General features: G+C 37.0%; 7 protein-coding genes across 8 annotated transcripts in view; 3 read left to right on the top strand and 4 right to left on the bottom strand.

The window, feature by feature from the left end:
* Neur (E3 ubiquitin-protein ligase neur) overlaps positions 1-1061 on the bottom strand; it is an 85112-nt gene extending 84051 nt beyond the window's left edge. The window contains exons 1-2 of the mRNA XM_076902267.1: positions 939-1061; positions 754-853 (exon numbers count right to left, since the gene is read on the bottom strand). Of these exons, the coding sequence (XP_076758382.1) occupies positions 754-826 (73 nt within the window). The 5' untranslated portion in view covers positions 827-853; positions 939-1061. The remainder of the gene's footprint in view (positions 1-753; positions 854-938) is intronic.
* On the top strand, positions 46-1630 carry LOC143427821 (uncharacterized). Its single transcript, XM_076902287.1, has 3 exons — positions 46-387; positions 997-1190; positions 1524-1630. The coding sequence occupies exons 1-2, from the start codon at positions 46-48 to the stop codon at positions 1171-1173; spliced, it is 519 nt and encodes a 172-aa protein (XP_076758402.1). The 3' UTR covers positions 1174-1190; positions 1524-1630.
* Positions 1033-5902, bottom strand: Su(fu) (suppressor of fused). 2 transcript variants are annotated; one of them, XM_076902279.1, is made up of 8 exons: positions 5519-5902; positions 4676-4768; positions 3151-3460; positions 2799-3034; positions 2500-2721; positions 2215-2422; positions 2045-2147; positions 1033-1169 (listed from the first exon to the last, which is right to left on the bottom strand). In XM_076902279.1, the coding sequence occupies exons 1-7, from the start codon at positions 5689-5691 to the stop codon at positions 2082-2084; spliced, it is 1308 nt and encodes a 435-aa protein (XP_076758394.1). In that variant the 5' UTR covers positions 5692-5902; the 3' UTR covers positions 1033-1169; positions 2045-2081. The 2 variants fall into 2 exon arrangements, with proteins under 2 accessions (XP_076758394.1, XP_076758393.1); XM_076902278.1 differs by lacking the exon at positions 1033-1169 and having other exon boundaries at positions 1589-2147; positions 5519-5899.
* Positions 5903-6097: 195 nt separating this feature from the next.
* Amrt (TM2 domain-containing protein 2 amaretto) lies at positions 6098-7193 on the top strand. The gene is made up of 3 exons (XM_076902411.1): positions 6098-6269; positions 6643-6730; positions 6801-7193. The coding sequence occupies exons 1-3, from the start codon at positions 6127-6129 to the stop codon at positions 7128-7130; spliced, it is 561 nt and encodes a 186-aa protein (XP_076758526.1). The 5' UTR covers positions 6098-6126; the 3' UTR covers positions 7131-7193.
* Positions 7194-7620: 427 nt separating this feature from the next.
* Positions 7621-9195, bottom strand: Eif2bbeta (eukaryotic translation initiation factor 2B subunit beta). The gene is made up of 6 exons (XM_076903231.1): positions 9032-9195; positions 8880-8969; positions 8497-8778; positions 8274-8430; positions 7804-8198; positions 7621-7729 (listed from the first exon to the last, which is right to left on the bottom strand). Exons 1-6 carry the CDS (start codon positions 9097-9099, stop codon positions 7657-7659), a joined length of 1065 nt encoding a protein of 354 aa, XP_076759346.1. The 5' UTR covers positions 9100-9195; the 3' UTR covers positions 7621-7656.
* Positions 9196-9963: 768 nt separating this feature from the next.
* On the top strand, positions 9964-11202 carry LOC143427996 (protein PBDC1). The gene is made up of 4 exons (XM_076902543.1): positions 9964-10177; positions 10452-10517; positions 10698-10757; positions 10841-11202. The coding sequence occupies exons 1-4, from the start codon at positions 10157-10159 to the stop codon at positions 11198-11200; spliced, it is 507 nt and encodes a 168-aa protein (XP_076758658.1). The 5' UTR covers positions 9964-10156; the 3' UTR covers positions 11201-11202.
* On the bottom strand, positions 11198-13737 carry Hlc (putative ATP-dependent RNA helicase DDX56). The gene is made up of 6 exons (XM_076902542.1): positions 13601-13737; positions 13023-13466; positions 12693-12952; positions 12416-12608; positions 12012-12316; positions 11198-11882 (listed from the first exon to the last, which is right to left on the bottom strand). Exons 1-6 carry the CDS (start codon positions 13673-13675, stop codon positions 11519-11521), a joined length of 1641 nt encoding a protein of 546 aa, XP_076758657.1. The 5' UTR covers positions 13676-13737; the 3' UTR covers positions 11198-11518.
* Between the last annotated feature and the right edge of the window lie 2349 nt (positions 13738-16086).

Here is a 16086-nt window from a genome sequence, read left to right as displayed (position 1 = left end):
AATAGAAGCTATGTAAACGAGACAGGAATCGAGGAACGATTAACGATGAAAAATCGTATGTCGAGCGCGTCCAAGAAGTTCGTAGAGTTCTTCTCGCGAGTCGCCTGTTGGCTATGGGAGACCATCGAAAAGTTACTCGATATCGTTCTCGATTTCTTGGCGAGGATAATCGAGCTGATATTAGCGGTGATGAACCTGATTTTCCAGGTGATCTGTTTCCTAAGGGACCTCTGGATCGAGGCCATGCAAACGTTCGCGAACGTCTTCCGGGGAATCGTTAACGTCGTCAGCAATATCAGCTGCGAGGAGGTCGAGGATTTCGCCTCCGCTTGTATCGTAGTTCTGCTTTGGTTCGTGGCATTTAAGCTTGCCAGAAACTTGTTCCAAGTAAGAAGTATCGTGTGTTCGAGACTTTTTATTTCAACGTTCATTTAAGCTTCTCGAAAAATCACTCGACACAGGAAACTTCATACATTAGAAGATTTGTTGTTCATTTTGTTTTTTTTTCTAATTGTAAATTTGCTAAATCTTAATATTATCTGACTTTTGATCTAACATCAGACTTTCATCTAACTGCTTATATACCGATACAGTATTTAAGATAATTGAAGAATCATGTGTATAATTGATTATATGAATTAATTAATATAATCAATTAAAACATAGAGATATTGAAGTGAAATTATTCGAACTAACGGTTTGCTAATTACTCAAAGCAACGTATACATGTTGGCAGATTAAATATAAACATACCTGTGGGAAATGCGTTGTTTTCTTTGACTCCCGGAAGTCCATCTCTCGTACACAGCCATACCTCCGCCACCATGCTTTGTCCATCCGCTTCTCTGCTCCACTTCGATTCCAAACGCGTAACGCTAATTACTAATCGCAATCGTATCGACGAATTAAAAGCTCTAGAACCGCGGCGATTCGCATACTAATCAGAGCTGTTGTTGTGATCCGTGCGATAGTTCCAATGTCATACGTATCTCCCAGAACTCTCGGCTAGCTGCGTTCCTTTATCCGCGAGACGCTGCTTCGAATGTAAACAGTAACAAGTTGGAAAAACTCAGGCTGGGAGTTTGTCCGCCGCAGAGGAGGACGGGGAGAAGGATGAATCGACGTAATAGGAAACGACCTCGTGCTGATGTCAAGGAAGAATTTGACGACTAGAAAAGAGAACAAAAGAGGTAAAATACTTTGGCAAGAGAAGAAGGCGAAACCAATTCTTTAGCTACTATCACCAGCAAACCATTTTAACGAGCATTACTCAAATGTATAACATGCTCCAGCGATACTATTAAGTGATCGCTAGGAGCCGTCATGTAGCTAAAGGATTAGTAGATAATGGAAAGGTTTATAGTAGAGTACAATAAAAACCTTTACATCTTTCCTTTAAAAAAAATGTACATTAATATCTATCGTCATCTTAATAAACTTAATTTTGTTATATTACGCTAATAAACAAATTTGATGTCGAAATATTGCTGTGTAAAATTGTTCATAAATTGTTTGTTTCACAGATTCAAAAAGGAGATGATTGCACATATGACACATGCAATGTGTAAAATCTATATACGAAGAGAACTATGGAAAATAAAATATATTTACTTATAAATATGATTTCTTCTTCGTTTGTTCGTAAAAATTGGTACAGAATCCTGACGGATAATGTCAGAATTTTAGGATTAGGTCTATTTACAAAAATGTTTCGTACAAAGCAACAATGTGTAAACTCGTATATCAAATACAAAATTACACTTTATAATTCGTGTCCTATTATGTACATAATTAAATATTAATCGTTAACAGGTATCAATTTGTAAGAGGGAGGCATGCAAAAATTTTCCCTTGCTAAATATATTTCTATGCTTTATTCGTCCCTGTTAAATAGAAATATATTCGTTATAATTCTTGCCTCATCTTTTACGCATTGATACGGAAAGTCTCATGGTTTTGCCGTTGGCTCGACAATGCGCAATTCGATCATAAATAATTCCGCCGAAACTCGCTTTATAACAAGATTAGATAATACTTTGCTTACGTCTCGATTTATCCTAATTAGTATTACGCCCGTTCTTTCAGTCATTCACGACGGTAATAACCAGTTTATGTTCGGGCCAAGAAAATGTCTTTGGCAATTGAATCTGTAACGCGCACGAGGAAAAAATAAATTTCATTATATATATTATTAATTATATACATCTAACTTACCTGATGAGGTGAATTTAAAATTTGAAATTCTTGTGCCATCCTTTCTGACAAATCTTCTGGAAGTAAAACTTGTAACCATGGCCCTTGAACTACGTATGGTTTCTCCCTTGAAACTAGAGTACCGGTAACCGAAGGTGCAACTATTGTAATTGCTGTGTGACTCAATATAGATTTAAATGTAAAATGCCTTCCGTGCATGACACGACCCCTGCAAATATAAAAATATGCAATAATACCAATTCTTAAAACAGAGATTACGCAAACATAGTGTTCAAGGGTATTTACTTGATCGCCAATGGTAACAGAGATCCAGCTTCAAGATTAAAAGTCAAGTGAAGCCCGGGTAGTACTTTGATAAAATTTTCATTTGAGAAACTTGTATCTTGCTCACAAGGGGACAGTCTTTCTGATTTTATGATAGGCTTTACATCTTCATCTTCTTCATCCGATTCATTTTTTGTCTCTCTATATTTCTCTGTACTTTTATCGCTATTAACTTGGACCCACCTACACAAGTTGTATATTAATATAATAGATATTCTACATTTGGTTTAATTCGTTAGTAATCAGTGTGAGACATTTACCAACACTTTGCGGATACACCGCTTAAGTTAGAACCCTCCTTCTCTATACCAGTTTGTATTTTCTCTGCTATGGACGGATCGTCTTCCATAACAGAACGAATTCTTCTCATGTCTGTTACCAACCACGGCCCACAACCCCGACTAGATTTCAATAAATTTACAAGACCCAGGCCGTTCCAATGCTGCGCAGCTTGTAATTCTTCAGAGGTAACTCCTACAATTTGAACAAATGAAACCTGTAACATTGTACACGAACATTGTTAAAAATATTTTACTTCAAATTCAAATATTAAATTGAGTTAAATTTAAACAAAATCTTTCTCTCTCCAAAAATAAATTATGCTGTACGTACATCACCATGTGGCGTAGATATAGATGCTGGTAACTGTGGATCCCTGCCCATTAAAATCTGTGTGATACGACCGTTTCCATTATTCAAAGGTGCGTGCCATGAGACATGGTCACCGGGCAGCAACATGTTACCAGAATTAAAAACATATTTTGCTAACTGTTGCATCACATTCGCTGGCCAAGTTGGTGGAGTCATCTCATTCCTCTCCTTGACTAATCTGAAGGTCAATTCAAACCCAAAGCCGCTTGGACGGCCTGGACCGCTCTTCGGATGTATCCTTCCGTCCCCGTGCAGATCCGACAAGCCAAAACTTTAAGCAACACATTTTTCCATGATAAGAAAGGCGACGTATCGTTAACGTGAAAGATCAAAATAGAAAGTAACAGGAGAACGTTCAAGGATCATTCGCGGACCCTAAAATAGCCCTAGACTTAATCCGGAAAAAACAAACTAGATTCAGTCAATGGTGTGCGGCACGTATTTAGATAGAACAGACGGAAAAGGGGAAGAGCCGCGCGGCTATTTCCGACGCGTCGCGCTTCAAACGACTTTATCTTCCTGTACCCCATACTTTCTATATATAGAAAAAAAGAGGGAACTATTCGAACAGCTGCTCCAGAAGGAAGGGTCACCCATTCAAAATGAGAAGAAAAAAAGGCGAACACCCTTTCGCGGTAGACCATCCGTCATTCGGCGCCTAGTTTTTAATGAGGAATTCCTGAAACGAGCGTCCATTTGTCTTTCGACAACGTGAATCGTTTAAAACGACCGCTGGTGTGCAACTCGCATTGCTATATTAACCATATATTCCAATTCAACGAAAGAATTCGATCTCTTCTACGGCTCGAATAATATAAAGGATACACGCAGGAAATAACGATTAAGTGGAACGAGGAGAGCCTTCGGCCATATGTTTTCCCGTGTTATTGCAAAATAAAGTATACGGTGTACAGAGAAAAGAGGGGAAAAGAATTCCTCATAACGCTAGACAGAACAGGAAATGCAAGGAACGATGTCAGAAAATCTAACTGTAATACGCGTCCAAGTGTTCGTGCCTGGCTTTAATGTATCAAAACGGTAAATGAAATTCACGAGTGACAGAAATGGGTGCCGCTTATACACGTGTCATCGAGGGTGTGTTGAAAAAACAACATTCGCCCACATCAAACGGAGGCACACTCCTGCTATTCAACAGGATGACACTGACGTACACCCGACTTCCCGTTTTTTTTTCCTCTTCTTTTTCTAACACTCCAGATTCTTCCCTCTTTTCCATGCCACGGAAGGGAAGGAAAAAACGTGGCCTGTCTTTTCTGAATGAACGATGCGCCGCAGAATGCCACTTGGGCGATCGCGTGCGCAGCGAAAATAATCGTTGACAGATCGTTACCAAAAATATCGCTTTCCGAAGCGAATTTATGGAATAGATGCTGAACATCTATATACTTTTCGACATACGGTGCGATTTGTCCTGAACGAACGGATAGAGATCTCTTTAAATAAATAATAAAATGGCGAGACTCACCTGATGTAGTGCCAATGTGGTGGTACGCCTAATTCAGGATAGCCAGGATTTTCGTACATGCTTATGTAGTCGAGAGGATCCGGACCACCCAACCTAGGCAAAAGGTGAACAGAGAAAATCTCAGTTATTTGGTTTTACATCCGGTTAAATGCACGTACGACTAAGGGTGGCTAAATATAAGTCGTTCTCCCTTCAAGAGCAAGAGCTTCGTATCCAAACTCGATAGAAACCACCTTTCTGATAAAGAGCTGCATAGTTTTTTATCGATCGAAAAATACGGAGATTAGGTAACAAAAAAATTGAACATATTTAATCGAAACTGTTATTGAGTACTTATAAATAAAACATTATCGAATATTAAATATTTAATGGGTTCATTTGTATTGCTGCAACGGATTATAAATATGATAGCTGTATGCATCACCTGTACGAACATTATGGGAGAATATTATAGCGCGAGATCAATTCGACGTGATCGAAATACAATAAAATATCGATTTCTTAAAGTATCACCTACTTAAAATTCCAATGCTTTGTTATATTAAGAATTACACCAATAATCGTGCCTTTTTGCGAACGAAGGAAGCGTAAATATACTAGAAATTAATATAATTATTAACGATAACAATTATTTTCAATATATTTATACTTTCTACCTGCAAAAAATGATATTTCGAGAACACTAAGAAGAAACAGAAAGTAAACGCTCGATACAATAACAATGCAACGCATTTCTATACTCTGGCATAAACACCAGCCACGAAAAGGTATTTAAACCTTACGGAATTCTCTAACGCAGAGGGATCGGCTTTTGTCGTCACGTTGGAGTAAAAAAATTCTTACCAGTATTTGACGACCGCGGTGACAGTGAGCGGATTGCTCTGGTCCGGATAAATCTCTTTGCAGAGGTTGTGCAAAGCGTCAAGACCCAGGGCCCGTGCCGTGGGTGCCTGGATAGGTTGTCCTGGTGGAAAACTTCGACAAAATTCTTCCCTCTCGCGCATATTTCCGTACATATACGTGGGGCTATCAGCCACGAACTGTCTTCCCTCGATAATAATTGCGAATATGCGACGCACGATCACTTTGTTTACTATCGCGCAACCACTGTGTTCACCTTCCGTCGAGCACGTAACATACGTCTCCTACGATCCTTGACAAAACTAAAATTCTTTCAGTGCCGACGACCGAGTGATTCCGAAATCACTGCGCGTCTCAGAAAATCACAATAAGCAACGAGAGGAAACGTTCTCTCATTGGTCGATGCCGTTTACAGTGTTCCCCTATTGCGTCCTTCCGGTGGAGACACGGAATGGTACATCCAATGGAATGGCTCGTACACACAACTGCATTCATTGCCTTCCGTGCACGATTGAAAATGCACTTTACTCGTGTTGTCTAATTAATTTCGAACCACGCAAGTGGGTTTTAAACGTAGCAAGTTCGACAGTATGAGGTTACGATACTTAGTTCTGCTTTTGTTTTACCTCTCGTGGGATTTGGAAGTATGCTCGGGTATCGCATTAATAAACAATACCACAGACTTTCAGCAGGAGTACAGGCCAGAAGGTCCATTAGTGATGTGCAAATTTCTGTGAGTATCCGCTTAACACGATTTGACAGTTGTTGGTCCTAGCGAAGCGAAACTTCTCGTAAATTGCTTACGTTATAAAAAGAATTGTATACTGTGCTTGTCTCGAAGGAATAATCGTCAGAAAGTATTTCTTTATACAACTTATCTGAATAAAAGTAACGCTCGGTTCAGTATATAAATACAGTAGAATTCCATTTAATCGTTCTTCATTTACTGTGATAGTTTCGTTAAATAACTAATTTATATTGAACTTTATTAGTAGTATGCTTCTATTATATTTATGTGACGATTCTATTGCTCAAATAAACGTAGTTCTACTGTATTTCATTATATCAAATTGCCAATTTCTACAATCTAAATGTACACTTCGCAGACCAAAAGAATTTATAGAATGTGACGAACCAATTGATCTCTTTGGTAATAAAACTGCTAAGGAAGAAATTGGCTTTGGTTGCGCAAAGGTAACATTACACTTATAATTATTGTAATACTATAAACCTAGCAGCAATTTTTTGGAAGTTTCATTTATAGTTTGGAGGCTCCAGGTACGAAGATGTGGAAAAGGCTAAAGTATCGTGCACTGTGTTACCATATATCGAGTGCTTCGGTCCCAGAACATTTAGTCGCGATGGTGTTCCTTGTATAAAATATAGCGATCATTATTTCACTACTACTTTACTGTATAGCATATTGCTAGGGTTCGTGGGTATGGACCGGTTTTGTTTAGGACAGAACGGCACAGCTGTTGGCAAGTTGTTAACATTAGGCGGGATAGGTGTGTGGTGGGTTTTTGATGTGATTCTGTTAGTCACAGGTTTTTTACAACCCGAAGATGGTAGCAACTGGAATCCTTATGTATAGTGTACTAAAAACAAAATGATTGTTAAAATTGCATAAAAACAGTTATACTGTGCAGAAAGAACAACACTGTCCAAAGATAGGCAAGGCGGAAGCTTTTACAGTGGAAATATTCTTGACGTGTTGATTCATTTACCATACAAATTATAATATTGCTCAATTTTATTTTGCGCAATATTATTTCCTTCAACTATTCACTGGACTGTTGTTTTTTCTTCTGAATTTTGATACTAAACAAATGTTCAATATTTTACGCACTACCCGTTTTTAAATCAGCGTTTAATAATTTCGGTTTTACGAGATTATCGAGATTTTTGTAAAATAATTTTGTATTTACTTGTATATATTATAACGTGTAAATAAATATTCCTGTTAAGAAAATTTGGTTTTAAATATTCCTAGGTCATACTATTTTGTTTTTGTTTGTTTTCTTTTTTTTATAAAAGGAAAGAATGAACGAACAGTAAATTACTTAAAAATTTGTTAGACTATGAACATACAAGTATAAATACTCTCCATTGTTTATCCATTATAATTCATAATCATCTGGATGATACAACTCGCTAAGCAATCTATAAACATATGATGGTGCGTTTCCACCCCTGAAATAAAAATGTATTATTAAGTAATTAATTCATTAAATAAAATAACAATTTCTTAATACTATTGGTCTTACGTGTTAGAAATAAATAACGTAACCAATTCTGGTGGTACATAATCAAACACTGGATTATACGCATGAATTCTTTCCAACAAAGATGCATTTGCACTGTGGATTACACCTTTCAATGGTGAAACATATTTGTTAAAACCCTCTTGTTCATGCGAGTACAGATACAATGGAGAAAGTTTATAAAGTGGTAATAAAACCATTACTGGAACAGAGTAGTGTTTCGCAGCTTGGGCAACTATGTGCGATCCTGATATTGCTCTCAAACCTCCATTTGCCATAACGGTATGCGTACCGATTATCACTTTGTTTACACGTGACATCATTGCAAAAATTGCTACATCCGATATTAAAGTAGTTTTAATTTTTGCTTTTGCAAGATTTATTGCCATTTCGTGGCCCTAAAATTGATACGCATAAACGTTTAATTATATGATCTGTCAAAATTAATAACACGATATGAAATTTCTACACACACTCAGAAATGGTCCCCCTTCGGCTACTATAACTTCAAAAGCTCTTGTTGCCGCAGCTGTCTTGAAAAATTCTTCTACTAACGTTGATTTACCAAATGTCATGATAATTTCATTCGAATGGATATGCTCAGAAGCTTGCCGTGTAATATTTTCTGCACTAAAAAAAAATTTACAATCATTACAATGTGATAATAAATTAAACTCTTTACACATTAGAACTAACCAAGTTTCTAACTCTGCCTCGAATTCATTAATATGTTCTATAACAGCTGACTTCAGAGAAGGCACGGAAGTGTTAAAATCAACTTGTTGATCGGCTTCAGCAGTGAGGATTTTGTGCAATGACTCTTGTGTGTCCGTTTCATCGGTTTTATTCTTCAATTCGGAAGTGTATTCCTCTCTAATTATTTGCAATATCCTACGGACCATGTTCCCAATGGAAAATTCAAGGGGAACCGATTCGACTAAATATTTTCCATTCTTGGTTATAATGCTTATCAAGTTCCTTTCAAAATGAAACATGTACACGATTAACACAACGTATTCTTAACTGAATCTCACTGTTCTATAAGATATATCTGAAGAAAAAAAAAATGCAACTCTTACTCAGCAGTGGTCCATTCTGCATCATTATTTATGATTTCCTTCAAAACCGATATAGTAGCCACTACAATTCTGTATGTACCTTTGATATCACTAAAACACAAGATAAATAAGAATTCGATCCCGTTGAAGGTTAAGAAGTTCCAAATCCTCACCCATAATGAATATCATCAATTAATTTTAATACTCCTTCGTTAATATCTTCTTCCTTCGTGCTAACCATTTTAACAACAATTATTACGTACTTTCCTCTTCTTAAATATTACTTTCTCTTAACAGGCAGGTGTAAAAGATTGAGACATTCCTTACAAAGCAATACTGACGCAATTATACAAGATCGAACTATAAACCATCTGCTCAAAAACAAGAGCAACGACCCACACAACACAGTAAATCACTTAACACTTCAAAAATCATCAGCGTATCAGGATCGCACGCAATTATCGACACGAAGTAAAGTACTCAACAACTACTGACACCATCCCTTGGAATAACGCTGAAACTGGTTGAGTATTAGCTTCAGTACTTTCTGCAGAGATGATGCTAGTAGTTCTGAGCAGTTCACTTCGCTGTCGATATCGCTGTGCGACCAGTTTGAGCACTTTTCGCAGAGATAGTGCCAGGAGTTCTCGAATAGAGTAGATATCATCTGTCTCACTCTTTCTTATAGCTTTTTCATATATCCTTCTCTCTCTTACCTCTAAAGAGGGAAATATAAAATAAATTACGATAAAATTACTGAAATATACACGCCAACAACACAACTTTGTCAAAGTAAGAGCACTGTGATGTCACTTGCGCCGCGTGACATTATATATTTATATTATTTATAAATAATACATGTTAAAAAAGGATAAAGAAAGAATTTAAAAAATTAAAAAATTCCTGATTGAACATCTAACAGGCGTGATACGCTAGTGGCACTACGCTGGTGCCCCAGAGCGTGGTGTTACCGCGTGCCATCACAACCATCGACGAGTGCGAATGTAGATGGCTATGGAAGTGATGTCACGCGGCGCGGGTAACATCACAGTGCTCTTGCTGCGAGAAAGTTGTGTTGTTAGAGGGATTGGCTCCACTTGTCTCTCCTTGTCAAATTCAGTCTGTTGCGTTGCACGTGTACCTTGTTCGCGTGACATGTGCATTACTTTACGTTCAATTTCCAGCTTTTAACATTTTACTCTACGTTACGAATTACTCGACGACAGCGAGAGCATTTTTCTGCGTGCGTATGTGCGGTCGATCTACTGTTACCGATATATTTTTCAAACGGTAGAAAAATGGCACACATCGGGAACGTGGTAAGTCCAGTGAATTCTCTGATCTTGTATGGTTTCCTCGAAATGTACCTTAACCTGTCATGCATATTCTTTCGCGCAAAATTTATGGACAATTCAATCGAAATTATAATAATTGATTTGCGATGAATATATACTTAATAATTACTTTGCATCGCCAAACTGAAGAGTTCTTAATTCTGACTTGTAGTTTTTCTGATAATTTTTGTGGTGCTCTTACTTTCTATTAAAACGTTTATATATTTATTAATTCGATGTGGTTTGTTACGATTCTAAGACTGCAGATCAGTTAATGGCTGGTACCAGTGTATTGTCAAGGCCTGCAGAAGAATTCGAAAATGATGTAAGTTGCAAATGAAAATTAATGAATCAACTGGATTGAACTGGTAGTTTGAAAAGGGAAACGAAACGTGGTTGTGTTTTTGGGATGAAATAAAATTATTAAGATATACAGGTCTTTGTCAAACTACTAATTCAATCAATTGATTTTACAAAAATGATTCTAGCAATTTTTCTTCACTAGCCTTCTATCGAAGCTGTATGGGCGATGAAAGCAATGGAGCATGCCGAAGTTTACTTCAATGTAAGAGAAATTTTGTACATTATGGATTCAATTTTAAATCTACATCAAAATAGTCGAAGCTTAAAATTTTGTTTCTATTTCAGATTTTATGTTCAGTTGATCCCAAGTTTTTGAAGCTCACTCCTCATGACAATCAAATATACAAAACCTTTAGAGACACTTTTCCTGATCTTAAAGTGGATAAAATAAATGAAGACGAGTTGAAATCACCCGAGGGAAAGATAAAATGGAGAGCATTTTGCGAACAATTTAAAGACATTGTAGAGGATTACAGTTTTGGTACGCTATTGAGAGCAGACTGCGAGGGTGATTACTCAGCAGAGAACAGTATACTCATAGCTAGAATACAATTTCATGCTATTGAGCTGGCTAGAAACAGAGAAGGATTCAACGATGGTATTAGACAAAAATATAAACCAAAGAAGGCTGCAGAAAAATCATAAGTTACAATAATTATAATATTTTAATGTTATATCTTTCATTTGCTGCAAAAATGATACAATTAAAAAATCATTATACTTTAAGAAACTAATTATGTAAAAATATCGCGATGAAATCTCGAGAATTGTTCTTTCTATACCAATAATTAAAAAATGGCAGGTTACGTTATTTTTGCAACAAATGAACGATATTTTAATTATACGGATAGTGTGTAATTTTTCATCTACAATTTTTTACAATATATATAAAATCTAATATGTTATTTATAACGAGCAATAACATGAAATAAATCAGTTTAAAAAAACGTTGGTACAAAAGTTTTATTTCGAATTCTGTATTTGTAAACTGACTAAAGGATTTGATGCACGCGCTCGATACTTTGAACGCGTAGCAGTAGGTTTTGATCGTACAGCTTCCTTGTCGAACTTTCGTTTTTTCTTTCCGATGTTAACAAGTCTTTTCAACGACGGTGGTACTATATAATCAGGCACATCTTTTAAGTGAGGTTGTAATTTAACAATGTGTAATGCTTTATCTTGCCTCAACGATTGCAGATCTCTTGGATTATCCTCGAAGTAACTTTTTAATTTCTCGCAATTAAGTACTTCTTGTTTTATTTCTTTCAAACGAGCCTCGCGAACGGCGATTCTTGTTACCGCTTTCCAAGCGTCTTTTGCTCGATACCTGAAAATAAAAAGTGCTGTAGTATTTGTTCAAATTTCACTCTTAAATTGTGTACCTTCCTTTTCAATGAAACTTCCTTAAAACTAAAGATAAAATCACTGCGAGGTATAAAATTTTTGTTCAACATACCGAAAACCTTCGACTTCTTCTAACTTAAACTGATAAGTTTTAAATAACGCACTGCGATTGTAACAGTGTTTTAATTCTGCTTCGATTTCTTCAAGAAGAGGCCTTTCCCTTATTGATACAAAGCTTAATGCTGTTCCTTCATTTTTACCACGGGCGGTACGTCCAGCTCTGTGGATGTAAGAATTTACATCCGGGGGAAAGTCGAAATTAATCACATTAGACACAAATTGAAAATCAATGCCACGCGCTACACCGGATTCCTTATCTTTTTTCCGTTTTCCTTGTTTAACTTTCATTATATGAGGCTGTAATAGAATTATAAGTTTTACGATAATATTAGATCGCAACACTGTCGTGAATGCATTAGATATTAGATCTAAACGATAGAAACACATAATATTTACTTCTTCTAATGCTTTTTCGTCTGACGCTATTATGATATCATATGTTCCTGAATTGAATTGAGTGACTGCTCTACATCGCGAAACTGCTGGCAACTCGGAATTTAATACACAGGTAGGTATACCAAACTGCTCTAAAAACAATTTTAACTTATAACATCTATCTACTGTATTTACAAATATAATAGTTTTTCCCCTAAAAAATAGTAACGAATAAATTATTACTAGATTTTAATTCTTTTTAATCGTATTCTATGATACTACATATATATACGCTTACCTAATTAACATCAACTTTAATAGAGCATATAAAATAGCAGCTTTGTCATTTTCTTCCGCCGAAAGACTGTAATGCGATAACTGTGACAATGGAGCTAACGGAGGTTCTTCTAGTTTTAAAATTGCTGGATTGCGAAGCACCAATTTTTTAAGCGTTACCACATCTTCGGATAATGTTGCAGAAGCTAAAGCTGCTTGATATACTGTTGGTAAATAACTCAATAAATTCTTCACTTCAGTCTCGTATCCAAAGGAAAATATCTGAATTATGAAATATCAAAATTACATTATGTTATAACAGTAGTAATTAAACTAAATAAAAATCACTAACCAAGTCAGCTTCGTCGATTATTAATGTTTCAAGAGAATGTTTCAATTTCATATTTTTTGCCTTTAAATGTTGCAATAATCTGCTTGGGGTGCCAATAACGATATCAGGGTTTTCTGCTAACAATGGTTTTTGTGCGCTAAGATCTACTTGCGGACTAACATTAACAGCCTTTACTTCCCTGCTACACTTGATCGTTAAGCTGATTATAACGTCATGTATTTGCTTGCAAAGCTCTTTACTCGGAGCTACAATTAGACCTTTGATTTCTTGCTTGCTTTGGGTTCGTTTATTTAATAAAATTTTTTGAATCAGCGGTATAGCAAATGCAGCTGTTTTGCCAGACCCTGTCCGAGCCCGAATTAAGATATCCTTTCCTTCCATCATCAACGGTATTGCTTTCTCTTGTACCAATGTAGGTTCTAACCAACCTAATTTCGCAACAGCCTAGAATATTCAATTATATAAGTAAATGTAAAAAGAGGATGCGAGAAAGCACACACACATTGATAACAAACAATGAAATTTGTGTTGGAAATATAACCTCTTTATTTCAAGATGACAAACATTTAGATTGTTACCTTTAAAATTCTGTCGTCTAAGTCTAATTCGTGAAAATTTAATGGTTTCGTATCATTTTCTTCATCCACATCCATTTTAATCAAAGTTATATTGCATATATAGTTGAAATTCGAGAGCACGTGTGCATCTGTCAACGTAGGTTACACTGTTTACGCGAGGTTAGATGGTCGTCGTAAATCGGATCGACTCGGGAGAAGTCGATCAAGCTCGGATACCTATCGATCTGTACGCGATCTTCAAAACTTGTTTCGCGCGCAAACACTTTGCGAAATGTATCTTTTACTTCTAACTTGACAAAAATTACTCTGAGACTTATAATTATTTATATACGCAATCGGACTTTTCAAATACATTATTACCAATCAATGTAAACATATGGAAAAAGAATATTTTCATTACCAATAAATAAAGCATACGGAAAAAGGAATATTTTCTCGCGAATTGTGCGGCTTGTTAATTAAAAACTAAATGTTTTAGGTAGGTGCGAAAGAGACTCGACAATGGAGACCATTTCTAGAATATATTGCTATATACACACTTTAATAACCAAAAACAAACATTACAGTAATAATATTGTTATTAATATAATATTATGTAATAATAGAATCGTTTATCAATTGTAGTGTAAACACTAAAAATCTTGTTTCTTCTTTTATTGGAAAGAACAATGCGTTCGCTTTGCCTCTTTATTAATTAATATTAATTCATGATCGTCGCGAAGCAGCCGCGCTTGCGCCTCGGCGTCGATCGCGACTGATGAAATTACACATAATCTCTCGCACGGAACACTTTCGCGAGGGTTGGGGAAACTAAATTATCGCTGAAAGCGATCGATAGTTTGTCGCTGTTGATCCCGGGGCATCGATTCACGATGCGATCGAGGCCATACCAGGGTTCACAAGGGTAATAATAAGGGGGTTGGGGGTTACGGGGAGCGAGGTATCGCGAGCGCGGCGAATCGCGACCCTGTCTCTCGTTACCTTAGAATAATAAATATTATAGTGCAATATCTAAAAAATCTGTCTTTTTTATGCAACTTACACATTCAAATACAGTGTACTCGAAAAATTTACAATCGTTATTGCCCTTACAAACATTAAATCTCTATTCGAGTGGTGGTAAATCCGCGATCCCTCTCTCTGACCGCTAAAAAAGAATATTTGATTCAAGATCGTGTGTGAGTGCGCGTGTGAGAATCAAAAAAGAGGTGCAGCTGCTGCTGGTAGTGATGCGAAAACTGTCGTGTTTTTCTTTCATTTTCTTTTCTTCTTTATGTATATGCATTCGTGTCTATGTGTGTGTGGCTGTGGGCTATGTGTGTCTGTGTGTACGCGTACACGAGTACTGTCCATATACACGCGGTGTACGCATCGTGTCTCTGCTCACGCGTGATCGCAGACACCTAATCGATCTCGATCGTGCGTGCATTTCACGATATGGAACAATATAATGGATTTTCTCTGCTCCTTATATTCTTCCCGTTTCGTTCTCGATTTCTCGCCAATGTTTCGGCACTTTTTGGTCGGTGGTTAACTGTGCGGGTATATATCTATATAACCCTTTATACGATACATAATATACATATTATATGTATACGTTATAATACGTGTATTATATATTCCGCAAGTATAATCTGTCAGAACGAGTAGCCTTCGTCGCTCGGCAGTCCTAGTTGACGCTCGACTTCTTTTCTTCTTCTCTCCTTTCTTTTCTTTTCTTTAAACACCGACGACAAATTACAGTTTCGTGCGTGCACGTATCATATAGAATTTATGTACAACCGCCGACACATGACCGAACGTGCAAAAGACAAAACGTTAACGCAAAATACGACGCGCGTTGCGACGATTGCACGCGGGAAATCGTCCTGAATCGATCGTTTCTCTTTTCTTCCTCCTTTTACCTTTCGCGCCGCCATTACGATGAAAACGGTGATCGAAATTCGCATACGTATACAATACTCGCGGGTGGTGGTTTAAACGCGAACCCCACGCGTACTCCGCTGTTCACTTCGTCGCGCGTTTAAACCAGTAACCGATCGATCGGCAAATTTTTCGATTACTACGTTGTAATAACAAAAGAGAAAGAACAGTCTCCGTAGCGTGGCGGAGAGGGAATCTTTGAGCAACTGAAGCTTATCGAAAGAAATCAATAAACGAAACGAAGAACATCGTGGAAAATTAACGTGCTCTCCGGACGTCTACGCATTGCAGTTCGATGCACAGTCTGTCTCGTTTTTTAATTCACTCGCGCGAGTGTCCGCCGCTCTGGAACACTTGCCAAATGTATCGTGCGGATGTCGCACGATGATTTATCGTTTCTTCGCGTGTAGCAACTAATCAACAACGTATAATTTACATAAAATCCATCGTATTCACGCAAAATTATTACACTAATACGTAACAACACAGAGATTGCTATGAGAGAGCATTGCTTCGTAGCGTAGTTCGCAAGATGGAAGAATACAGTCGTACCAATAAGGGTT

The sequence above is a fragment of the Xylocopa sonorina genome, chromosome 10 (genome assembly GCF_050948175.1).
Source record: "Xylocopa sonorina isolate GNS202 chromosome 10, iyXylSono1_principal, whole genome shotgun sequence".
Taxonomy (NCBI): Eukaryota; Metazoa; Arthropoda; class Insecta; order Hymenoptera; family Apidae; genus Xylocopa; species Xylocopa sonorina.
This window is presented reverse-complemented; position numbering and strand designations above follow the sequence as displayed.